Source organism: Triplophysa rosa, linkage group LG23 (genome assembly GCF_024868665.1).
Source record: "Triplophysa rosa linkage group LG23, Trosa_1v2, whole genome shotgun sequence".
Taxonomy (NCBI): Eukaryota; Metazoa; Chordata; class Actinopteri; order Cypriniformes; family Nemacheilidae; genus Triplophysa; species Triplophysa rosa.
In genome coordinates, this window is record NC_079912.1 from 15,500,873 (window position 1) to 15,528,176 (window position 27,304).

The 27,304-nt window shown below is 37.4% G+C and overlaps 1 protein-coding gene across 1 annotated transcript in view; it reads left to right on the forward strand.

Moving 5' to 3' along the window:
• Positions 1 to 3,234: 3,234 nt before the first annotated feature.
• Positions 3,235 to 27,304, forward strand: part of LOC130546877 (guanine nucleotide exchange factor VAV3) — a 68,309-nt gene continuing 44,239 nt past the window's right edge. Inside the window, exons 1-2 of the mRNA XM_057322389.1 lie at positions 3,235 to 3,751; positions 12,464 to 12,580. Of these exons, the coding sequence (XP_057178372.1) occupies positions 3,548 to 3,751; positions 12,464 to 12,580 (321 nt within the window). The 5' untranslated portion in view covers positions 3,235 to 3,547. The remainder of the gene's footprint in view (positions 3,752 to 12,463; positions 12,581 to 27,304) is intronic.

Genomic DNA, 27,304 nt, shown 5'->3' on the forward strand with positions numbered 1-27,304 from the left:
TATCGTGACCACCTTAAAAGGATACTTCAACCCAAAATGAAAAGTCTGTCATCATTTACTCACCTTTGAGTTGTTCCATACCTGTATAAATTTCTTTGTTCTGATGAACACAGAGAAAGATATTTGGAAGAATGCTTATAACCAGACAGATTTTGCCCCCCATTGATTACCATAGTAGGAAAAAATGGTAGTCAAAAGTGCCCCAGAACTGTTTGCTGTCCTACATTGTCTTCTTTTGTGTTCAACAGAACAAAAAAATGATAAAGTATTTTTTCCTATATGGGAGTCAATTTGGGGCATAATCTGGTTATAAGCATTCTTCCAAATATCTTTCTCAGTGTTCATCAGAACAAAGAAATTTATGCAGATTTGGAAGAACTCGAAGGTGAGTAAATGATGACAGAATTTTCATTTTTCGGTGAAGTATCCCTTTAAGATCACAACCATGATCTTTTACTTGTGAAATATATTCAGGATGCATGTGGACAATACATACTGTAATACAGAAACTGATCCCGAAATTTCACCAGGGGCCTCATTTATCAACAGTGCATATGCACAAATGTGTGCGTATGAGTCCGTAAGAACAGTTTCACGCAAACTTGTACTTATATGTAGAATTGTGTGTAAATATAAGCACACCTCTGAGCATGCTCACGCAGAAAATGTAGTAGTAGAACAGTGATACTACAAAAAGAAAGTGCCACCGTGTGTTTCCTGTGTCCTTTATTTGCAAATACTCAATTAGTAAATTCATAGTTCAAGACATTTTGTATAATTGGTGTGAGAAGCTACAAAAGACAGATGGGAAATCATTTGAAATGTAGTGTCATGGCTGATCTCACTTTGTTGGATGATTTGGCAAACCTTCTTTTGTTGAAAGCACAATTCATATAAAAGACACACAGAACATATGAAAAAATAAAGAAAAGAAAAACATTCAAACAAACCGAAAAAGAACAAAAAGAGGTTTGCATATTAATCATTATTACAAAAATTATATAAACAATATATTTTTTCTATTACTACATCGCTTTACCAAATCATAATAACATTGCAAATTCACCAAAAAGAACTGCAAATTCGGTTTCTTTTCTGAACATTTTAATTTATGCAAAATAAATCTCCTATAAATAATTATGAAATTAACAATAAAAACCAAATTGAACAAAGAATGGGTTTTCAAAGACCGCTGTGATCTGTTTAGTGAGAGCACACAGCACATTCATGTGATTTATAAAGGGAGGTTTAGTCACCATATATGGTTCATTGGGGGCGTTTCCGAATGCAAATGACATGAACGTGGAGCAGGGTGCTAAAGAACATGTGGGATTTATCAACAATGATTACTTACCGGTGTGAGTAAGACCCTTGTACGCACGTTTTAGAAATACAGGTTTTTTTGTACGTAGACACATTCTAAATTTCATTCGTGGGACAAAATGTAGAACCTTTTCTAAGCACTGTTGATAAATGAGGACCCAGATGAGTAGCACGCCGGGTCTGACTATAAATTACCAACACAATGCAGGTCATGACAAGGATGCCAATTATTGGAATGGCAGCAATGTGGCAATGCCCGAGTCTCTCTAAGCATTTGGCTTGTGTGTGGCGCTTTGATCATCTGTCAGCTCAGAGGGGTCGAGGGACTCGTGCCAAGTCTCTAACATTGTGAAGGAAGGAAAAGAGAGATAGTGATTGGCTCCAAACATCCTGTGCTCTCCACTTCCTTCCGGTGCTTGCTCACATTTTCAGACTTCCTCTTTCTCTTCTCTAGCCAATCACGAAAGGGGGAGCTCAGAATGGGGCGCTGCTTTGCAGTTAAACCCCTCCAACTGTGCGAAATGGATGGGTTAGGCTAATGCCATCTGATGGTCTCTCTAGGGATTCATTTGTGATTGATGATGTCGCCCACTGCTTCCATACCAGTGTTACAAGGGATAGAAACACAACCCAGGTGATGACTGAAGCGGTGTGGAAATAGTTCTTGTCATGTGAATCTGCTGCATCCTGGAAACTCTTGCGTCCCGGGAGCCAAGTTATCCTCAAACAACCCTTTAAACAGAAGGAAAATAAATAAAGAATCGAGCACACAGATAATTAGGCTCCTCTGGTTATGACTGACAGATGGTTTAATTTATCCTCACGACATGCTCAAGACCCCCTGGTCCATGATCTCACTCACATCGGCCTTCTAAAATATTAAAACATCCGACCTCGTGCTTGCTGGACATGGAGGGAACAAGTTTTTTTTAATAAATGCACAATACAATAACAATGTCGGGCAAATGAAATGTTATGTGATCACAAAAATAGAGTTTTGATAATTTAAAGGAATAAAAATCTGTAGACCTATATCTTAGTTTTGTGCTATTGGTTGACCATGCATTTACATTTAATGTTGGACATAATAGCTTGTCAATGAGTGAAAATGAAGACACTCTGACAGCGATGATATAGACCTCCTGAAGTCGATTATGACATTCTATTATGTCTATTATTATAACAGGATATCTATGACAATGCATTTTATACTTGCTGCTTAAGTGGAAAATGCTATCTTCAGCCAACTGTCTCTCTTTCTCCTTCTCTCTCTCTACTACAACATTTTAAAAACAGCTAAAAACACATTTCAGATGAGGGGAATAAATAGGCCATTAGTTTATGTTCTTACAATCTATCAAAATGTGTTGGAAATATTAAACAAGTATATAAAAGTATTGTCAAAATCGTCAAAGCTTTCTATAATAAAGCTAAGAAGGCTATTTTACAAAGGAATGTGGAATTGCAATAAATAACAAAATAACAAGAATGTTGTCAAAGTTAAAAAGGAGGAAGAAGACTAGGATGTCAACACAGATGTTCAAAATAAAAACAAACTATATTTACATAATATTGCTCTTATTATGATGTTTGACTGAAAGTTCTCTTTTGTGTGAACTTGGAACTTGAGAGGAACTAATTTCCTATGATCACTAAAAAATAACCTTCTGCTTGTTGCATAAGTGACCATTTAGTAGACAAATTCCCTTGGTTTTCATTTTAATGTAATAAAATGTGTGCATTTTTACATTTTGGTCCATGGTATTATCATCTGTCTACCGGCTGTCTATCTGTGTTCCGGGTGTCAAGCCCGCCGGCTACACTCTTGACGCGCAAACTCACACAAGCTTGAAGAGCGAGCGCCGCGCAATACGCGGAACATCTGAAGCAGGAAGACTCAAGCTCACACGAGTGAGTGAGTGAGTGAGTGAGTGAGAGAGAGAGAGAGAGAGAGAGAGAGGGCGCGGGGAGGGGATTGCGAAAATAAGAGGTGAAAGGGAACGAGGAGAGCAGCAGCACTGGGATCAGTCACTCTCGGCTGGTCCTCCGACCCAGCAAACAACATCCAGTGATCAGATCGCCCGTTATTCTGCTATGCGCATCGGACGCGGAGACGCCGCTTGCTCTTTGGTTTAACAGATCTCTCGCATCTCTCTAAAGCGGAGTTTGACATTCATGCCCAGCGGATTTGTGTTAAATCTTTCATTGTGTATCACCGGACGCGATGGAGCATTGGAAACAGTGCGCGTTATGGCTGATCAATTGTAAAGTGCTCCCAGCGAACCATCGGGTGACATGGGAGTCCGCTCAGGTGTTCGACCTGGCGCAGACCCTGCGCGATGGGGTCCTTCTGTGCCAGCTTCTCAACAACCTGAGACCCCAGTCCATCAACCTGAGGGAAATCAACCTGAGACCTCAAATGTCACAGGTATGCCTGCGTGAATGTTGGATGACTGTTGACATAAAGTGAAACAATTCAACAATTCTTGCGTTAACGCTTTTTATTGTAAGACGCTATTTATATAGAAAAAGTGAAAAACTAAGGTACATCTAGTTATTCATCACATACTTGTAAAGCCAAGTTGATATTTCAACACATGCCGTACCGTTATTTTTGTTCTAAATTCTGCCCCCTATCGGTAAATATCAGCAATGCAGAAACACAGAAATTTGAAAGAGGGGCATCTTTAAAAGATTTGACCTCCAGTTTTGTATTTTAGCATCTGTGAAGACAAAGCCCTGTCAGATTAACAATAATAATTAACATAAACAACTAACTTTAACACAACTAACAAAGAACTTTTTGATACGATAAAAGGTTGCACATTTTTCATGTAGGCCTAACTCAAGTACAGTTATATGTTGTCTAGAGAAATGAGGGTCAGATAAAAAGCGGTTTTAGTTCGGTCACGTTCCATGCACCCTGTCAGGTGAGAGCAGGATTAGTTTGTCTGTCTGCGGAAAGAGCGTTGATATACGTCTCCGCTCTATGTTGTTAAACGCCATCTGTTCAAAGCCTGGACCTGATTATGTCCCTCACACATGAGGTGGAATCAGCCGTCAGTACTGACACAGTGACATTTCATATCATATCCGCAGTAAACTCTCGTTAAAACTGACTGCTATGAACACGGGTGCACAATAGACACACAGTCTAGACACATACACACGCGCTTGATAAAAGCAAACCGTTATGCATTAAATTTGTCCTTGTGCTGTGTCACAGTGGGTCAATAGATTCCAAGAAGCATTTAACAAAAGTCAATATACTAGTTTTCAAAACTGAGGTGTTGGTTGATTGAAGGATTTACATGTATGGTTGAAAATCAGATATATCAGAATGTAAACATATACTAAATTATATATATATATATATATTGGAACATATTTCATATAATTTAGTTTTATAATTGACTATTTATAATAGGCCTATAGAAAACTATATTTAGAGAAAATATTAAAAATAATAATCATCATAGTTTAATTTATAAGTTAATTGATATTTATGTATTGGATCTGATGACATTACATTACAATGCTGTTTTCATGTGTAAGTGTCTCCATTCAGCAAAACACTTGATCAATAATGAAAGTAGGTAGGAAAAAGAGACCCAAAATGAGCAAATTGTCCGTGTAAAACAGTTTTTTTGAGCATGAAGGTGAAATTTCCATCTGAGGGCAACATCTGAATCACAGCATGAATTATTCATGAGGTTTTTGTCAGCTTTTTATCATAGACTCATTATAGCACATGGGACACAGGCACAGCCGTCCCATGGGACCAACACAGACAAAAGCAGTAGAAACCAAACACAAAGCTCAGTCTTTACCTCATCAGAGCAACTCCAGGGGCCCAATGGGCCCTTTGGGTTTCCCTTCACCCCACCAATAGGCGTATAATTAAAATATAATGCACAATTCCCCCCTAAAATTTCTACATTAATGCTGGGAGCGATAGGAACCAGGCCAGGGTTTCGTGTGTGTGTGTGTGTGTGTGTTTGTGTGTGTGTATATATATGTGTGTGGAAGGGCGTTAAACTGTTTTACAGGCCTTAGTTCAAGCCTGTGTGAACCGAAGAACAGAGAGGCTTCTGGGCAGGTTTGAAACATGCAAAAGGTGGAAGTGTAAGATCGAGGAAGCCACAAATGCAAGTGCCTTTCTCACGCGCTGCATCGATCAGACGGCGACTCGCTTGAAGCTTTCTTCCGTTTAACGTACGGGCTTGTGAGGATAGGAAGGAAATGGCAACAGGTGTTTGGCAGGGCTTCAAAACTTTATTTAGATATGAACATAAGCCAGCGCAAGTCAAGATTGCGAGATTTGTGAAAAGATTTTTGGTTGCACGACACGGGCTTTCTCTTTGCTGCCAGTTTTATCTGGTTTCAGCAAACAAACCATCGGTAACTGGTTTATTGCACATTGTCAGTGTCATGCCGTATAATCACTGGCTCATCTTTAGGTCGGAGGGGGAAACACAAATGCTGACGCCCACTCAGATACAGTAGTTTCCGAGCAGTGACGCCCGTAGGGGAAATGAGGAAATGGGATGAAGGAAGGAAATGAAACGAAACTAAACATCCTCTAAAGACCCTCTATTGCGTTGAGCTACAATTTCAAAAACTAGCAGTTGGGGACATGTATTTTCCCAACACCAATAACCGAGTACTTGGGTTGGACCTGGGGATTTTGCATTTGCATCATTTCTCGCGTGTTTTTCAGCTGAAATTAAGATTAAGTTAAAATAATTATTTTAACAAAATGTAACATCTTGCATATTAACACGATTTTTAAGATGCACAAATCCTTGGAATGTCTAGCATGTTTAGTCCAACTGCTCTCTCTCTCTCTCTCTCTCTCTCTCTCTAATAGAGACTGACCTTTCCTCTGTCACCAAGGTAACAGCCTCTACTGTAAATGGCTGAGGATCAGAGAGAAAAGATGCTCCCCAAAGACACTGTGATCACACATTTACAGTTCAGATATTGAATTGCCTCTGTGAATAGCATTGATGGTTTTCTGCACCAATAATGTGTGAACTAGGCCAGACACTGGGGAAACGTATAGTTACATTAGGAATTTTAGACGAAGGCAGACATTTCCGTGTCCAAGCAAAGCTCTTTTGTTTCAAAAAATCCATGATTATTATATTTGGGAAACCTACCCAGCTCATCTTATGACATTTGAATTGTATTCTGAATGTTGAAAAAGCATTTACCGTACATGCTGATGCCATTAAAGCGAGCAGAGATGGTCATTAATGATGAGATTTAATTGCCCTTCAGATTTGGTATCTGATTATGGATCCTTTTAAATGACCGATTAAGAAATAAGCGAAATCCTATTCCATGCTTACAATGTAAAATTAGCTTAATGCTTTTTGATGACGGTTACACTTTAACTGCTTAGATGATGATCCGTCACTACACACATGCACATAAGAACTACTGCGTGGAAGCAACCTTTACTTTAGACATTCAATGACATCACAATGCACAATGCAATGGGTATTATCCAGTCTCAGGTAAAAATAGACCATGAACAGAAGCACTAAAATGTTACAGCACTGGAAGAATTTCACAAAGATGACAGAGAAACACTAATATCAAATATCGTTCCAAAAAGCTAACACTGTACATCTGTAAAGAAATCTCTGTGGTAAAATATGAGAATTGACATTTTGAGTGCAGTTAAAGTGGATTCAGAGATGTACTGCCAAAAATGAATCAAAAGGATTGATATTGGTGACAATTTTAAGCTTTCAGTCAATTGAACATACGATCTGGCTTCCTAAGAACAAGTACAGAAAAAAAAAAACACTAACCCTCTCTCTTTCTCTCAACAGGTAGTGGTCTAGCTTTTGGTAAAACTAGTAACTTTGTATTGGCACCTATTGCACTATTGCTCCTGTATGACATATCGCTTATTGCTCCTTATACTCTTTGTCGCTTTGGATAAAAGCGTCTGCTAAATTACTAAATGTAAATGTAAATGTACACAAAATACAACCTTGCAATGGTGGCTATCAAAGTCTAAAATAGCATTCAAACCGACTTTATTTCTTTCGTACAATCAAAAAAGAGTACTACTACACACAGCACAACGGCAGCTTCAACGTAAAATAAAAGGGTCATTTAAAATAAACCAATCAACACAACATGTATTCGATTTTATGCAGCGCTGCGCAGGACAAACGTAGTATGAAATCAAGTACCGCGAGAGCTGACTGCTCTTTATGCCATCGAGTTGCTCTCGCGATACTTTGTGCGTTGATCTGTCAAGGCAGCGCCAACAAGTGGAATCGAACGGAACACACAAACAAGTGTGCATCATATGCTCAGCTCTTACAAATAACTGGATTTATTTAATATTCGTTGTTTCTGGAGTGAACAGCGTTTCCGCAGCAGCGAAAGAACGCGCGTACATCGCCACATACAGTGCGCAACTGCGCGAGCGCGTTGTGTTTGCTCACCTCAGGTCAAGACGCGCTAGCAATGACGGGTATTGAAGTTTCTACAAGCGGTACATGGTGCGAAAACTATCCTGACATGGCAAGTCGCACTATAAAGACAATTCTGCCTTTTGTGACTACTCACAAATATGAAAGTGGATTTTTAGCGTTTAGAATAAAATGCTTGAAGAATAAATACAGACATATAACGGTGTGTAGAAACCGACTTAAGACTCTCCAATACAAAGGTATGCAATCTCTTCACGCACATCCTTCTTAATATTTTGTGAAATAACCTGTGATGTAATTAAGGGTGTTATTTTGTACAAAGTTAAATGAGATAAATACGTGTGGGTGTGAGAGGGAGTGCATATAGAATATATATCTATATCTATATATCTATATATATCAATTACTGTGATACTACTCTAAATAGTGTCACGTGACCTATTATGATTTCAGAAAGAACATAGGTTATTTTACACTACTAATCTAATCTTGTGAAAAATATCTGATGGTTTGGTAAAATCCATATTTTAAAGACCATAACCATCATAAATGCAAGGTGCATTGCATTGTAGGATATAATATTCCTGCCCAGTATGTCAAATGTAGTGTTCTGTGCATACTAGGGCCTACAGAAAATCTGCAGTAGTGTGGGTGGAAGTATGCTATTTCAAACATTTCATACCCTTGTGTTTGTGGTTGCACCTGTGATGTGACAGTTAAAGGCCGATTTAATCCTGACCATCAGAGAATCTCACACCTTGCCCTGGGTGACGTTCATCGTGCAGTAACCCGTGTGCCATATGAGGGCCGTTCACCTTGGATTTACAAGTAATGGCAGTTTAGTGAACAGCCAGTACTTCGACAGCCTCCCTTCTGTTTGTTTTACACACCATGAAACAATGCAAAGCCATGTGTAGTAGCAAGCGGCTGTACTTAAAAATAGTGGCTTTGCAATTATGCTCAGATGATCAATAGGATGCATGTATCCAAGGTCAACATTGATTTTTCGTGGGATTAAAAACTATTGCTTTGTTCACCACCAAACTATGAGACAATGTTAAGCACAGCTGATTCAATGTTTTATGTACAGTATATAGGCTGTTTTTCACTACTGCAATTTAAATATAGAGACATTACAAACTAAATGTTGCCCTCTTTTATGTGTATTAGGGCTGCTTTGGTATTAAAAAAATGCAATATGCGATAATGTGCCAAATAATACAACATGCAATACTATAATACATAAAGTTGGTAAAATCTTAGCTTACATTAAAACTGACTATACAACTTTATTATTTTAAGTATTAAAATCTTTTAGTTATTGAAAGCCATTGAGATGTGCGTAGGCTTTCAATAACTAAAAGATTTAAGATAAATATTTCGATAATTTCAATATTGCAGCCCTAAATAATATCGGTTTATGCTGCTTTACTGGTTTTTTTTAAAAGTGTGCTTTTCCTTCGGTGTGCGACTGGTAAAAACACCTCACTCAAAAGATCTTTGGTGATCATTCACAGTCTTCAATCCTACACGCACAGATCTGTAACCACACCATTGTTAGCATTGAGAGTGCTAAATGGAGAGATTTCATCAGACTGCCCTTAAGTGGCTTTGGAGAGCATTTGTGGACTCATTCATAAAACCATTTCAATCCATATAACAGATGTCAGATAAATGGAGCTCATAATATGTATTAAACAAAGTATATTTATGAAGAATGGTTCAATGCTTACACGTCCCATTAAGATGACCCACAATATTCTGCCCAGAGGAAGCATGCTAGCTAGCAGACTAATGCTGTATCTCATACACTGTTTTGACAAGACTACTTTACAGTATATAGCAGTACACGGTTGAACTGCGGTAAAAACAGCTCACAGCTGGTGCCCTCCATGCATTGCAAAAGCGCCTTAAGCTGTTGATTTTAAAACACCTTTGACTGAATGAGATTTTTTAAACCATTACATTTATGGGGTTCTCAAGACATACACTTCCAAGACTTTCACAGAATAAGTTTGCATGATTTATTTTAAGGCTTTAGTCTCCGTGATCGGATTGTGCACCTTGAAAGATCTTAGAGCTACTCAGGGTTCAAAGCTTCATGCTCTTCTGGAAGCAAATGCATGATTTTAAAGTAACCTGATTGTACAGTTTTATTGCATTTTGGGTTATTTTACCTCTAAAATCAACTATGTTACTCAAAATGGCTTGCACCAGAAGAGTTGCAGTTGAGTTTTAAATGAAACTTTTGAGTTTAGAATGCTAAGAATTAAAAGGACATTTTTGCTTTATCTTAAAGAAACAATATGTAAATAATCTCTGCTGTGATTGGCTAACCTCTTCACGTAAAACGTAGTTCATAATTTACTGCAGTATGCCAAGTAGCTTAATACTAAAGAGGTATTGATATGTAAAAGTGACTCATAGGTAGGGATTTTAAAATGAATCCTTCAAATCGCTGCTGTGCTTCTTTTACTTCCATATTTAGTGATTTTTAGTTTTTGTCATAAATCATTATTATTATTTTATTATTATTAGTCACCCTGTTGTTTGTCACTGGGTTTTGCAAATATCTAAACCATGAAAAGTATTAAAAAGTGCTTGTCAACTTTGACAACACAGTATTTAATCACTTAAAAAGTACAGTGTTTACAGTCATTTCTTGAAACACTGTGAATTTGTACATCCGAGGTTTCGGAAGGACAGCGACGATATTAGGCTTTTGCAAAAACATCTCTGCAACATTCCGCAGCAAACTATATTACCGTCTGATTATGAATGCTCAATAAAGCATTACTTTTATTTTTTAGTACCAGCACAGTAGGGGTGTAACGTCATAGATTAGAAACAGAGTTCGGCTGAGCAGCGTTTCTCTCCAATAAACCCTAATGCATCTCGAACGAAAGCAATGCAGAAAGCAACATGGCTACAGCCCCATTTAACAGCCACATCAAACGAACATGGCCTCTGTCTAAATCTCTCTCTCGCTCTTTTCCTCTGTGTTTCTATCTAGCTGTTTTCCGACCCAACGGGACTTCTCGAGACTCTAAGACATCTGAAAGATGTGCCTTTCCGATAATATGCAGAAACCAAATAAGTGTAAACAGTTAAGAAGATTTAATCTGTGCATAAGTGTGGCCCTAGGCCTCTATAATGAAGTCATCTGTGGGTTGGGGGGGATTTGGGAACTGAGAAGCGGCGTGTGTGTCATTTTTCATGTGAAAGTTTTTATTAGATATAACAGTTATTAGTTCATATGCATGAAAATGCTTCTTGCTCGTTATACGCCGGAAGATGAATCTAGGGTGCCCTTGCTCTCGTGAAGTGTGCAGTCACGAACTATAACTCGGTTTTCGAGAAATCGCAGGTGCAGCTGCAGTGCAAAGCACACGGACCGTCATAGATTCACTTCCTTTTGTTGCTTAAGATAGAAACATGAAATTCTTTGTCTGGCAAGAGTTTACCACGCATTGTATGACTGCTGACAGATGGTGGGTGCTAATATGACTATTAGAAAAGGACACATTCTTGTGAACATGACCGTCGAAAGGGGAAGGGTGCAGATATGGGTTATAACAAAACATCCATTAAGATTATAATCATGTTTTTCGAGAGAACAAATTGCTACACTGTTGATGTAAATTTACTGTTGATGTCTTTAGTCACTTAGCAACCCTTCACATGCAGTGAAAGGAAATTACTGATATTAACTTTAACAAAACTGTAAAAAAAAAATTCTTCAAAAGTATATGTGAAATATGCCACACTTTTTTTTGAGTGCGTATTGACATTTTGATAACAGCACAGAACATATTTATGTTAAAATTAACAACTCCTTATTGGATAACAAAACTGAAATGAAAACAGTATTTTGATTTATATTATAATGTATTTTTGTATTAAATTATTTTATTTTTTATTTTTGTCTTTTAACAGTTTGTTGTGGCATGATTTTTGATTGTATTTGTAGAACCTATCCTGACATTTTTTTTCTCTCAACAATATCTATATTGCCAACATAAGAAAAAAATAAAAAAAAATTGCACCATCATTATACTTGTATAACTGACTATAAAAAAGGATAATGTTAAAAAAATGTTCCTTCATAAGACCACAAGGTCTCGAAAAACTTGATTCAATCATGTGTATTTTTGTTATCGATACTTTCTCACAGCTAGCAGTTAATGTGGTGTTTTTAATTTTTTTTTGAATTATATCTGAGTTGTGGCTATGAATCAACGCAGGTGTCTGCTTAGTACGAAAGATTGGCAACTCACTTGAACACAACTAAATGTGTTTACATGTTTGTCTTTAGTGATTTATTTTACAACTGTTTATTTCTTTAGCCCCAATTCAGAGCAAATGTTTCATGAAATAAGTATAAAAGTAAAATAAAACTTCCTGCATGTCTGTGGTTAGTCGTGCTCTTTCAATTTTCTTTTGTAGTTTGAGTTCTTAAAGAATGTCAATAGTGCTAATAAAGTATAAATAAAGTTTTTTTTTATAAAAGAAACTAAAATGTAATTGTTTTAAATAAAACAATTTTGATTGACTCTTAAATATTATGAACCCCCATGATAAAACTCCTAATATTATAATATAATATTAATATTTTTTATATTAACGATGTACATTAATTATATTGTGATTAAAACACATTTACACCTCTTCTTTCCGTCTAGTTTCTCTGCTTGAAGAACATCAGGACCTTTTCACACTCCTGCTCGGAGATCTTAGGCATGAAGAAAAGCGAACTGTTTGAGGCCTTTGATTTGTTTGACGTTCGAGATTTCGGAAAGGTAAGATGCTGTTTCATTTTGGTCTCTTGCTAGAAAGAGTTTGTGGTAAAGTGTGTTTCGTAAGAGAGGGTCATTTTTTTCTCCTAGTGGTTGATTTAAATATCGGAGGTGTTATGGAAATGTTTGTGATTCAGAAAAATGAAGGATTCTCCTTTGACAATGTGCAGTATACACTGTTGAACACTATTAAAAGGCATATTAAATAAACCTTTGAGAGAGTGAAGTGTTTTAAAAAACTGTTCATGTTCTAAAAGCGTAGAAGGTTAAAGTTATTCACTGTTAAAGAAACAGTTACAGTAGATATTCCATAATCCACTGACATACTGCATTCACGTCTTCTAATTCTAACATCGTTTTGTTATTACTAGTGTCAAAAGCATCCCTCACGGTTTATAGTGTAACAGACTAAGGCACTTTAAGATATGTGGTAGGACTGTGTTTATGTTTCCTAGCATTAAAAGAGCCAAACCCAGTGAGCTGGCTGGCTATATTTCTTGTGGCATTGTGTCTCGGTTGGTCACGTCCTGAGATGATGAGTTCTTTGTGGGCTGTCTGCCGCAATAAAGTCTCAGCGTCTGCATCTTATCCTGCTGGTAATTTAATCCACTCTTCAGTGTGTTTAATTAAAGATCAGTGACGGGCGGCAGGGTGTACAGCCGCCCTCTGAGGGTGTGGCACAATTGTACTGATGTGATACGACTCGAGTTTTGCGTGCAACCTTGTTTACAGCTTTGGATGGATTACATGTTTTTCCCGAAAGTGAAAGCATATGTTTTGAATTTAGAAGTGTGTCATTTTTAAGCATATTGACCTCTAAACCCAAGCAGATGTTTTGCCCCAGGACTGAGTTGTACCACACTGATCAATATGGTCAGGAACACTTAAGACCCGACGGACCCCCGATGCAAACTCAGCGACCTGTCAGATGTTTCTCACCTGCTGTGTAATGTGAGAGGCAGACAGTAAATAAGTTATGGCTGTTGTGTCGGAGTTGCGAGATATCCTGTAATAATTCTCCTTGGGAGGTAAACATGTTTTGATATGGCTCTTTCAAATAGGAAGTGTCTGAATTACAGTAAACAGAGGAAATGAGAAGGATTCCTATTAAAAATCTTAGACATGTATAGGGAATAATAGAGACATTTGCTAAATTTTAATAATGTAGTAAAGACTGGCAGACATTTCAGAGTTCAAACAGTTCCGATTTTCTGGGGATTTCACACTCTGTTTGGTGATTTGATCTGTTCTCATATGTGTAGCAACGTTTTGCATCGGGACTGGTGATTTTCTTCTTGTCACAGTACAGAACATTTGGCCTATTGATACCCAGCGTATGAAATGGATATTTTGTCCCCTTGTGTTTTTTGTGATGTAAGCCAGGTAGCAAGGCCTCCAAACATCCTATTATAATGTTGTTTTTGTACATGTTTTGAAAGTATTTATTACATTTTTATCTCATTGTTCTGTTGTGAAACCTGACTTTATATTTTTTGTAGTACACTGTAAATGTATGCGCTATAAGTAAAACTCTTTAAAAGGGATAGTTTACCCAAGAATGATAATTCGTTCATCATTGATTCACCCTCATGTTAGTTTAAACCTGTACGACTTTTCTTCTGCAAAACACAAAAGAAGATATTTTGAAGAACGTTGGTAACTAAACAACATTGACCCCATTGACTTCCACTTTATGGACACAAAATCACAGACATTTCTCAAAATATCTTCTTTTGTGTTCCACAGAAAAAAGGTTCATATATGTTTTAAATAACATGAAAGTGAATGATAACAGAATTTCTTATTTTTGGGAGAACTATCCCTTTAAGCATTTCTACACATGTATTAAAGAAAATTCAAATCTTTGTCATTCTGCAGCAACAGAATTTTACTGTAAAAGATAAACCACAACTCATTCATTTTTAAACTGTAAAATGTGTCCCCTATTGTGTCCAGACTCAATGCAGAGTGCTAATGGAGCGACTAAATCGACCAGCCAAGTGAGCTGTCACTCATCTGAGGTGCTACACCCCCATCTATATGTTTCAAAAATAGCCGCGGCTTTACTATTAAAGATAGGGTAACATGCTATTTCATGCATTCTGACTTCTTTACACTGTTAAACGTGCTGTCTCCCACAGCAAACCCCCCACCCCCGGTGTCACCGGTACAACCAGTGTTTTTACACGTCGATTAACGGGTGGAAAAATTTCATCACCGCAACATCCCTACTGTATGACTTCCTTTCTTCTATAGAACACAAAAGAAGATATTTTGAAGAATATTGGTAACCAAACAACATTGGATCCCATTGACTTCCATTGTATGGACACAAAGCCACTGAGACGTTTCTCAAAATATCTTTTTTGTGTATACAGGTCTTGAATGACGTAAAGGTGAATAAATGATGACAAAATTCTTATTTTTGGGTGAACTGTCCCTTTAGTGCCATGTACACTTGTATCAGAGTTGAATGCATACAGTTTACAGCTCATGTCATGTCTTTTTCACAGATGCCTCCCTTACACGCACGTCTGCTATTTCTTTTATCTCGTACAGTGCGTATGTATTCAAAACCAAAGGTAGAAGCATGCACACACACACGGAGTACACACGAGCCCTCATTCCTGTGTGGAACGCTTAGGGAAGACATCACCAATTTTTTCCACATGGCTGAAAAAACATCTGTCTCATTCGTCTGACACTCGCTTTGGGCAACTCTGCCAACACCTGTTTTATCACAAGGGAAGCACAAATGTTCTGGAAGCAGTTTTAATGGGAAGTTTGGGAAAGCTTAGGGTTAGGATATCGCATGCTCCATGCCAGTCATTTCTAAAATATTTAAACTGGTACAAATGTAGAAAACTAGATATGAACAGATAAGTGATGTATTTCACATGACTTCCTACATTAGGTGTAAATTAGGTTAAATTCGTTTTTCTTTTAGATATATTCATCTGTTTCTTTGTGCATTGATGTGGGGGTTGCTTTGTGTGACGACATGAGCTCTCATTGGTTGCCTGATCGTAATGAATTTCTTTTCAGTAATAGGCTGTGAGATGCACACCCGTGGGCTTGACCGATGTGTCTCTCACAGCCACAGTGACAGATCAACTAAATCAATCCATTCATACACCTCCAGCTCTCTCATTCTATTCATCCATCTTTTGTCTCACTTCCTGTCTCATTCATTCATTCGATGCTGATTCTCCAGTCATAGCAGAATGACTCAATTACTAACTGCTAAATGGCTGATTCAAATCGGAAATGTGGATTTGTAATGAGTTAAGCACCATTTAGCAGGTGTGTTTCGTCTGAAGCAACTTAGATTGCATTAATTGCAGATGCATTGCCCTAAAGCAAAGCATCGTGGTTCTTAATTGCAGTTTTACACGGCACAATGGTTATGGAGATAGCAGTAATTCTCCACCTCCTGGGACAGCCCTATCTAGGATTAAATCCACAACTTTGTGTAAGTGACACAGATTTTCAAATAATATGCTACCGGTTATAATTTAGTCAGAAAATCAGTGTATATTTAAAAAGAAAACTAATTCCCTGCTCTGAAGACCAGCTTAGACCAGCATGAATGTGTTCTGGGGGGTTCGTGATCAGCCAGTAAGGTCTTTTTTTTCAGGTAAGGCATTTTTTTAAAAATTTGCGTACCCCTTGCTAAGATCATACAGATAGGTTATAACTGAAATTTTGCTTACGACTGTAGCCTGACATATCCCATGATTTTGTTCACTTCAGATAGCAGTCATATGGTCGGCTTACATCATACATCACATCAGTGCTTTTGTTCTATTCTGAGCCACATGCCGATGACAAATCAATGGAAATAAGTTCAGATGTGAAACGTTTGATATTTACTTCTGCATTTGTGGTGCATAAGCTGACTTGGCAAGTTGGAACCACTGGGAAGAGCTCTTTGAACTTCTGTTAAAAAAATTCAGGGAACTTAGTTTCATGCTTCTCGAATGTGTCACAGGGTCATCACATGGTGTCTAGAGAACTATGATGAAAATGGAAAGTTTGTGCTACCTATAAGTATGGGTTGTCAGTGTTGTAAAGGTGGATACAGTATGTATGTAATATAGCAGCCTGTTTGTATTACAGTCGGCTATCAAGAGTGTCATTTTGTACTTGTCAGGTGCTGGTGGGCTCTGGAGGAGAGATTGGAAGACCCACTCACACATCTGTTGTGCTATTGAATTTCCATATAGTTAAATACATTGCTGCAACTGAGGCAGAAAACAATAATCAATAACAGCCCCTTCTCTTTTGTTTGGCTCTTTTTTACTCTCTCTGTCTCCCTTTATTTTCAACTTTGTCTTCATGTGGACATTGAATGCATGTTTGGGCCTATAAATATATAGATGCACAGCATGCATTCATCTCTCTCTCAATTTCAATTTCAATTTCAATTTCAATTTCAATTTCAATTTAGGTGTGCTTTATTGGCATGGCAAAGTGTACATTCGTATTGCCAACGCATTTGCAGCTGGGCTGCGTACAAATAGTGCAAGTATTTAATACAAATAAAAAGAAAGATAATAGTAATAAAATAAAATAAAAAAGTGTGATGTATGTAGTGCACTTAAGGTGGTTTATAATATAATATATGTAAATATATAAAAACAGCAATAGAGTATAGTTAAGACAAGATTTACAAAATCAAAATATACATTTAAGTAGGAGAACAAAGGGATATAATAATATAATGTTATGAACATATATTGGAAACATCAGGTCAGGGCAGATTCATTGTTTTCTCTTGTGTTGTGACAGGCAGACACATATTATGCAGCTAACAATATGTGTCCCTCTCTCTCTCTCTCTCTCTCTCTCTCTCTCGCTCGCTCGCACGCACGCACACACAGGGACACACAAACATCATCCTTCTAAGGGTGAAGTGCCCTTCAAGGCTCTTGTTCCTGGGCGGATGTGGGGTTTATCGAGTATCAAGTGACAAGGTTTTTCTGTAATGGATGCTGAGTGGTTGCTGGAGGGGATGTGGTTGGGGGGGTCTGGGGTGCTACTGCAAGTCCTGATAACACACAGGAGCTCTGTTCCTGAACCTAGAGAGCTGCTACCTTCAACAGACAGCATTTTCAGATATGGTCCTGACAAATAATATACACGGATGCAGTGTTTCCCACAGGATTTTGACAGACTTGTGGCGCTGGTGACGTCACAAACTAATTAGCATATTTGTGACGTCATCATGTCACATTTGCGTCGTGTTCGCGTTAGCACTTGATATCTGTTTATCTTCTACTCTCTGATCTGTCACATTATACTGTATTTTGCCACCAGCAGTCACTTTAACTGCTGCTAAAGCCTGATTTATAAACGCAACATCATCGAAAAAAATCACAATACCGTACATCTACATATGCTGTTTGCCCTTTCTCGACAATGTGTTGCTGTATTATGAATGCTTCTTTGATTTTAAATGCAAGTGACAGTTAAATACACTACACAGAAGAGAGGCTGAGGGCTCGCACACACATGGAGCTCATCGGAAGAGAGTGCATGCGAACACGGAAGAAGAGGACGCGCACGCGGGCATGCGCCACTCACACCAAACGAGTCAGGAAAGACAAAACTCGCTAGTTAATCGATCACAGATACAGTAATTATCACGGATGGATAAAAAAATTACAAAATGTGATAACAAATATACTTGGGTGGCCATTAATATACCTGGGCGGACCGCCCAAGTGAATGCATTGTATGGGAAATGCTGACGGATGTTTAATGTGTAATAACTTGTTTTGGCCAAATTGTATGGAAGAATTTGATTATTTGTGGAATGTGGATAGGACAATCCCAGAATGCATTGCGATGAGATGAGTGAAACCAAAGATAGAGGCCGAGTTGGGATAAAGAGTGCTTATATACTTACTGTGTACTGTATTTCGTTTAATAAATAGTTTAAATGAAACATAGTTCATAGGTCATGGGGGTTATATAATGAGTTATCAACTTGCCACCATTTTTCAGATAAAGAGTTCATGTTGTTATGAAAACATATTGTACATTTCAGAAAACATTTTGCAGTATTCAAAGAATGAGTTAGGGCTGTCAAACGATTAATCGCGATTAATCGCATCCAGAATAAAAGTTTGTGTTTACATAATATATATCTGTGTACTGTGCATAATCATTTTGTAGTTATTAACACACACATACATGCATATGTTTAAGGAAAATCTAAAAATTAATAAACATTTATATATCATTTCAATTATTAGTAAATGTAAATAAATACATGTAAATATTTCCTAAATATGTATTCATGTGTATGTGTTTGTATTTATAAATACAACATTAATATGCACAGTACATAGACATATTATGTAAACACAAACTTTTATTCTGGATGCGACGTTTGACAGCCGTAGTTATTATGAAAACTTATTGTAAATTTCAGAACCTAAAACCTTTTATATTTATGCGGTTAAAAAAAATAACATTAAAAGTTCCCAAAATTATAAATTTAAGGGAAAAATTAAAAACATTTGAATATAAGCCATTTTAGTTTTTGAATGTGGTTAAATTATTGTGTAAATCCAGCAACATGTGCTAACCCCTCATTTGAAACGGAGCTGTATGTGTGATGTAACACAGCTATCTATGGTGATGCCTCATATCAACATTTTATTTAAAGCATTGCCATAAATGCATACAACAACCATGAATTCGTGCAGTTTCACAATACAATTTTAGAAATGCTGAGTGAAATTTTCCAGGAATCATTGTTTAGTTGAGTTCTAGAAACATAACAGGCCCGAGGGATTACAATGCCGTAATGTGTGTCAGAGTTTTTTAGGAGGACCTACGACATCTGCTATTAGTCAAGTGTGAGTGAGTGTGTGTGCTCATTTTAAGAGCCCTAACACGTCACACACACACTCACCGTACAGATAAGGAAGTGTGTGTCAAGTGCTCCGACTGTCCTCAAGGGCCTATAGAAACGAAGGTTTTTGATGATCTCCACTCTCTCGCTGATCTTTGCCTGCAGAGTGGCGAACGCTAGCAGAATGGCTGCAACCCCTTTCAAATGTTCCGGTTATGTAATTGTAACCTAACTGGATTTATAAAGACAAAAGGTACAGCTGTAGAAACAATACCAAGAAATTACTCTGAAAACAAGGAACAGAGGACATTAAAGGGGTAGTTCCCCCAAAACAAAAAGTTGTCATCATTTAATACCTTCATGTTGTTTAAAACCTGTGTACCTGACTGTTTATGCTGTGTAACACAAAATTAGATATTTTGAGAAATGTCTCAGTGGTTTTGTGTCCATGTAATGGAAGTCAATAATGTCTATGTTGTTTGGTTTCCAACGTTCTTCAAAATACCTTCTTTTTTGTTCTGCAGAAAATAAAAGTCACAGAGGTTAGTAATTACATGTCGGTAAGCAAATAATGAAACATTTGTCATTTTTTTGAGTGAATTCTTTAAAACATTGTAAGTCAGTGATAAATTATATAGCTGGAAGGGAAAAGAGGAGGTCTGTAACTTAATCTCAAGCACAATTGTGAAGGACGGGTTTACAGTTAATCTCCGTCATTGACAGATTTTTTTTACCAGTGACAGAAAAATCTGAAGACCGTCCGTCATTTTGACGGATTACAATGCGATTTGTAACTCCCCGTTTTGTGATTTCCCTTCATTGGAGCGTGATCTTAGGCTACTACCCCTGCTGGCGAAGGGACATGTGTTTCCTATTCATTAGCTTACTTACAATGCCTGCCTGGTCCATTTTGGAAAACGCGCGCGGTCAGCGGAGACTCGCTGTGCAGATGCATCTGTCACTCAGCCCCTGCGTCGTGTACGCGCATACTAGGGCTGAAACGATTCCTCGAGTTACTCGAGTTATTCGAATACAAAAAATCGTAGCCTCGAAGCCTCGTTTAATCCATTTAACTACAGTACACACGGAGCACTGCGTTTCCCCACGGACCGTTATTACTGACGCACAGCCCGCTAAACTACATGTTACAGGGCTGTCAAGTCTCACGCATTCCCCGTGAGACACACGCATTTTAGTCTGTTCACACTCTCACGTATTTCTCATGCTGATAAATAAGTAATAGCTTATTGAAATGGTGAACTGCTATTTTACTGTTTTAGACTATTTTGCGAGTGAAACTTGTTTTCCGGCTGCATTGAGTGTATAAAACTAGATGCGGACTAGTGGAGGCCGAATCCTGTTATTTACACATGTCATCTGTCTGTTCTGCGTGTCTGAGTGAATGAGCTTCACAGTTTAACATGCTACACGTTTCTCTGTGTCTGCGCTTTATGAGGACATGCACTTCATCTCCAGAGTCACTACAGAGTTAGTCCAGAGAGTTTATTTCACTAACATTTTATTGTTTGAATGAAGAAACAGACATACTAAAAAATAAACGACTTCCGACAACCTGCCAAAATAAAAGTCTGGTTAACTCGGTATTTTATGTGGACAAATATATTACTGTTTAATAGTAAAAAAAAGAAACTAAACCTAATTTAGATCAACTAAATGCATCATGCATAAGCTGAAGTTAGTTGTTTACCTTTGAAATTATTCTTTCTATTTTTATTAATGTTTCTTATTTATACATTTGTATTATATTGCGTTTTGAATGTAATATGGCAATGTAATGTATTATATGGGTTAACTTTTCACAGATATTAATGTATGCAATTTCAGCAATAAAAAAATATTTTTTTCTAAAAAGGAAACAAATTAGTTGTTCATTTTAAGAGACCTGTCTTATTTTCTCTTGTATATTTAGTATTGCTCTTTAATAAAGAAAAAGTACTTATTATCCGAATACCCGATTAATCGATTGGAAAATCAGTAGAATACTCGATTACTAAAATAATCGATAGCTGCAGCCCTAGCGCATACACACATAGTGGTGCGGTGTTTACAGAGTTTTTTCCTTCAGAAAAGCGACTAGCGTACGACATCTGACATCTAATGTCTTTCTGGGCATCTTCTCTGTTCAGTGACCAGCAGAAGCATCACATTCATTACCAAACCGCAGCTTATTTGTGACAACAGAAACATTAAATATATAAATGAATATAAACAACAACGGCTTTATTGGGCATTCAGTTGTATTCAAATACAGCAAGTTCCCAGAGTAAACGCAAGTACAGCGTGATGACATCACGAACATGCTAATTACCATGTAACGCCACCTTGCACCATAGTGATGGGTAATAATAGATTATGAGGGATTTTTTTACGAGCCTAAGAAAAGTCTAGCGCAACCTCTACTTACAGTTATAGGAATATTACTTGACACATCATAACTGCTTATTGTCTGCTTGTCAGTCTGTCCATCTGCGTTCAGGTTTGCTAAGCACTTCTCTAACTCCGAGTCACATACCCCCTAGCAGAAGGCTGTAAACTGCTGGAAAGCATTCACACTTCCTCTTTCCTGACGCTGCGACCTCATTACTACGTGGCGTTCCCTGTAGGTCGAGTTGTGAGCTTAGTCATGCTTCCTGTGGCAGGCTCCTCCTGAGGCCTCACTGTGTGGGGGGGTCTCTGTGTACACACGAAACGCCTGTGTAGACTTACGCTAACTCTGAGCAGCTGATCTCCTCATGGGACACGTCTAATGTGTGAGGTAGAGACTAAAGATCACTGTAAACGGTGGTCTTGTAGATTAACAGACATTTAAGTCTATAAATGACAGGCACTACCTTAGAAACATATCTATAACTATAATAGTGATTCCTAACACGGGGTTCATGTGGTCTATAGATTATTTAAGCAGGTTTCGGGGTTTTAGATGTTGCCTTCAGATTTCAGATTTGTTTTCAGATTTAGATTGTCATGCTTGCTCTCATGTCATTGCAAATCTGGACTTTCGTTCTTCTGCAGAAAACAAAAGAAGATATTTTTAAGAAAGTCGGTAACCAAACAACACGGAGTCATTTCTTAAAATATCTTCTTTTGTGTTCCACAGTAGAAAAAACTGTTTTGAAACAGTTTGAAAAAGCAGAAGTGCCTCAAATGCTTCAGCGTTTCTCACAGAGAAGATGTTGCAGGTGTGTGTTTGTGTGTTGAGTTTCTTGCTGTGGTCAGCTCCGTCACAGATGGGTTTTTTAACACTCTCATAACTGCTGAGGGTCCCGTGTAGACTTCTGCAAACATCAATCGCTCTGCGCACCACCTCAGTGTCCTATTTACTCTCTTCAAAGGGCTAAAAAAACCCAGAATCTTTTCGGCTGGTAGTGGGCGCTTAGAAAAAATCACAAAAGCTAATCACACTCGAAGCTGTAAGATCCATAGAAACGAAGTATTGAGTGGCTTTATACTGGAGGTGTCGTTTTTGAGGCCCATTAGAGCTTTTCTTTCTGAGATTTCAATTTCAATTGCAGTGTCCCCCGAGTCATCCATTTGGATCCTATCAGCTTCACTGAAGCTCAAAGCTGTGTGGTTTATAAAAAGATGTTCTCTCAGGGCGTTTTTAAAAATCCTCCAGTAAAACTTTCATAAGGCACTCGACTGAAACGCAGCCAGGAACAGATTTATGGGACTGTTTGAATATAAAAATACGTTGAGGATGTGCGTACAGCAGAGGTCTGTGCAGGACCTATATTATATTATATTATATTGTATTATTTTTTTAAACTGTATTAGTCGACTGATAAATCAAGGACAGACTTCAAATGAAATAATGGTCATTATTAGGGATGCACCGATATGTACATTTTGGCCGATAACAATAACAGATAATTCTTGAACATAGGAAATCGGTAACCAATATATTGGCCGATATACAGTACCTAAATATTAATATTACATTTTCTGAGACTGAAAATTATTACCCCCCTGAAAATTGTGTACCAAGCCTACTTTACACTAATTAAAGATTCTTTAACTTTTAAACTTTTCTGGTATAATGTTTATTTAATAAACAAATAAAAAATGTTCTTCCAGAGCAACCCAGAAAGGTGTTCTCAATAGCCACAATTCTAACAGGTCTCAAGACAGAAAGCATTCAGACAGTGTATACACGATTTAAGGTTCAAAAACGCTGTATTTTCCACATAGCGTGCTTGTTTGTATCTCCTCTTTGACCCGCCTCTCTGAAACGCGCAGATTTTTTATAAAGCTCATCGCTCTGAAAAGTGAGGTGTGCTATGATTGGCCAGTTAACCAGTGCGTAGTGATTGGTCGAATACTGCAAGCGTGTGACGGAAATGTAACGCCTCTTACCATATTAGGAACATCAGGTTTCAAAGCAATTGTACTGACAGGTACGCCCACCTTACTTGCATATACATTTGGGCGGTCTTAGTCAAATCAAACCACCAACTGACGTAGATTTGTGGGGGTGTGGCTACACGACGCGTTTCAGGCAGGTCTGGGTGAGCATTCGCTTTTTGATAGAATTCATCTTTTGTTCCGACTAGGGATGTAACGATTCACCGTGAGCCAGTTGAAAATCGGTTATAATGAGTGAAGATTCAATTCGGTTGAGGCATGAACTGAATCGCAATACATTCTTTGAACAGCAGGGGCCGCTATTTTCACTGCAAACCTAAACGTGGATGCTGATATTTCTTAAATGCAAAAAAATCCAAGAAAAGCACAGACAGTATTAGTTTGTTTATATTAAAGAGACTTTTTCTATTATTAATTTGTTATAAAATCGCAGTTTACTTTTGTTATTTGAAATAAAACATTATTTTATTATGCAAAGAAACATAAAGCATTTAAGAAATAATGCAAGGGAAGTTGTTCATTTCTAATTTGTTTCAACTCATTTTTTAAAAATAAATCGTGGGTAAATCGTGAATAAATCGCATCGTGAGATCAGAATCGTGAATCGCATCGCATCGTGAGCTGAGTGAATCGTTACATCCCTAGTTCCGACACTTAAATTTTTGCAATTAAACGTGTCTAATACATGCATGGGCAATTTAAAACACACAAAAGACACATATAAACACATATTCGCACCATATGACCCCTTTAAAAATGACAATTTATCGGCCGATACCGATATGGGTGATAATTTAATGTATATCCCTAATTGTTATACATATTTTAAAGACTCTTTCAATCTAGTAATACCATTTTTATTTCAGTTTTACAGTCTCTGACCTCATAAAAATACTGTGTGAAATATTTTGTTAAAATTTGTTAAACAGTGACACAGACATATTCTGAGCATGTGCACAATAAGCGTCATCATTCTGGCTTGTTTGTGATTGAAGACATTTAGTGCATTACAGTACGGTTACAAAACCATCGACCCAGTCCTGATAATTATAGAAATGACATCTTTGTCTAGGGGTGACAATAGACCAGCGGATATTCTCATGTACTGTATAGATTGACAATCGATCTAAAAGTAGGTCTCACACTGGCTACAGTCATGATCAGAATGAACGTGTGATATTCACTGACCGCTGCCAATGATGTCAAGTGATGTAATGTAAACAGGAACAAGCGAATGATTGTTATTGATTCCATCACATTCAGTTCAATTTCCACTTTGCTCTGCATATGTTAAATAATGTTCTTGTTTTTGTGGAGAAAGGAGAAAGAGAGCACGGGTGTTAATCCTTGTGGTTGTGTGGGCAGCATGAGCGTGTTGGAGAAGCTCTTTGCTTCCTCCATGGAGGAGGAAACAGAAAGGAGTTTCATACGTAGAGACGTTCATGTGATCATGTTCATTCTGTAATGCTGTGATGAGATTATTGGCAAATACTTTAAAGGGATATTTTACCCAAAAATGAAAATTCTGTCATCATTTACTCACCTTCGAGTTGTTCCAAATCTGTATAAATTTCTTAGTTCTGATGAACACAGAGAAAGATATTTGGAAGAATGCTAATAACCAAACAGATCTTGCCCCACAATGACTCCCATAGTAGGAAAAATTACTTCTGGGCAAACAGTTCTGGGGCACTTTTGACTACCATTGTATTTTCTCCTACTATGGTAGTCAATGGGGGGCAAAATCTGTCTGGTTATTAGCATTCTTCCAAATATCTTTCTCTGTGTTCATCAGAACAAGGAAATGAATAAAGATTTGGAACAACTCGAAGGTGAGCAAATGATGACAGAATTTTCATTTTTGGGTGAAGTATCCCTAAGTGACTTGTTTTTGAATTCCTGTAGTTACAAAGATGCATTGTTAACATTCATAACATACTGTTTTATATCAGGGTGATATACAGTACTACCAAATTATACCTTTAGTATTATTTCAAAGTTAAGAGCAGGAACAAGAGATGAGATGAGATCTTCCGAGACCACAGCAGCGTGGTCATTATGTAGGTCATTCAAAGCAGCTGTTTCCTCCTGGGTCTCGTCCACCTGGCTGCGATCTGCGTTGGAGTGGGCTCGGGGTTTCTGCGAAATCTTGCTCTGGCCTTGCTGTGGATGTGACACACTCTCCACACACTCTTCTTTTTGTGTGTGGGTGTGTGTGATTTGTTGTTTTCAGCGTCGAGAATATTGGCGTTGAGTTTAAGACGAACAGGCCAAACATGGTGAAATTGCAAACACAGTTGTAAATAATGGAAAGTAAATTCTTTCCTATTGTGTTTGACATGTTTATGTCTTCTGTCCTGTTTAGGAATTAATGTGCAGATGTTCTGGTGAACTCATGTATGAGTATCAGTATGAAATCAAGCGCTGACAGACAACATGAAATCATAATGGACCCTACTTAATTTCCTGATACACAGCATTTATGGAAAAATCATTTATTGTGCAAGATGTTTCAGTTCTTAAGACAAAAACGTTTGTTTTTGTTAGTGCTTACTCTTGACAATAAGGTTATATAAGTTCAGTCCATACAATTTAATAACTAGCTGCAATAAGTAATACTTTTACAGTATAATTTCTACATAAATTAAATACATTTTGTACATTTAACGTGTGTAAATATGCATTTATGTATTGATTATAAGGCTTCAATCAGTAATTGAAAATCTGTGATAAAAGCATTAAGTAATGTTAACAACTTTATTGTAAAGTGTTAATGATAATCTCTCATTAAAGTGTAATAACTTTGAGTCTCTCAAGCAGCATTTCATTTCTGATGTTGTAACGAAGGGAGAAAGATAGTATTTCACAAGCCAATCAGATCGAGCTTCTTTTTTCCTGCTAAATATTGTTTCACTTTGAAATATGTCACATTACGTTACAAATTTCATATCGTCTTTACATTAGTGAAGAAAAAATAGTATGTGTAAGTTAATCAGAGATCAAGAGAAAAAGTATTTTGAATTTTGTAGTGGAGGATTTAAATCTCAGTGTTTGTACAGACGTTGACAGATCTCACGCTGCTGCTGGTAATGTAATTACATGATTTGAAATTATGTGGTTACATTTATTCAATTTTGAGTTCTATACTGTAGATGAAATGGGACACATCAGAGATAACAGATGTTTTTATTGCTTGAATATTATATATGAAGCCAGTATTGTACTGTATCTCAGCTCTGATTTAATTATGGTACATCCATGAAAGCACAGATGAGTCAAATGAATAATTAATAAGCATAAAAATGGAAAACTGTAACCAGATAAAAAATTCATTTCATTGCCATGTTATGCATCACCTTGAAAGTCATGAGGCCCATTAAACAGCTTCCGTTTCAGTGTCAGTAAGATGTCCTCTGAGTTGTGGGTAAATTTATATTTATCTACAGTCCTAATCACTGATCTGGGGTCAAGAACGAAAG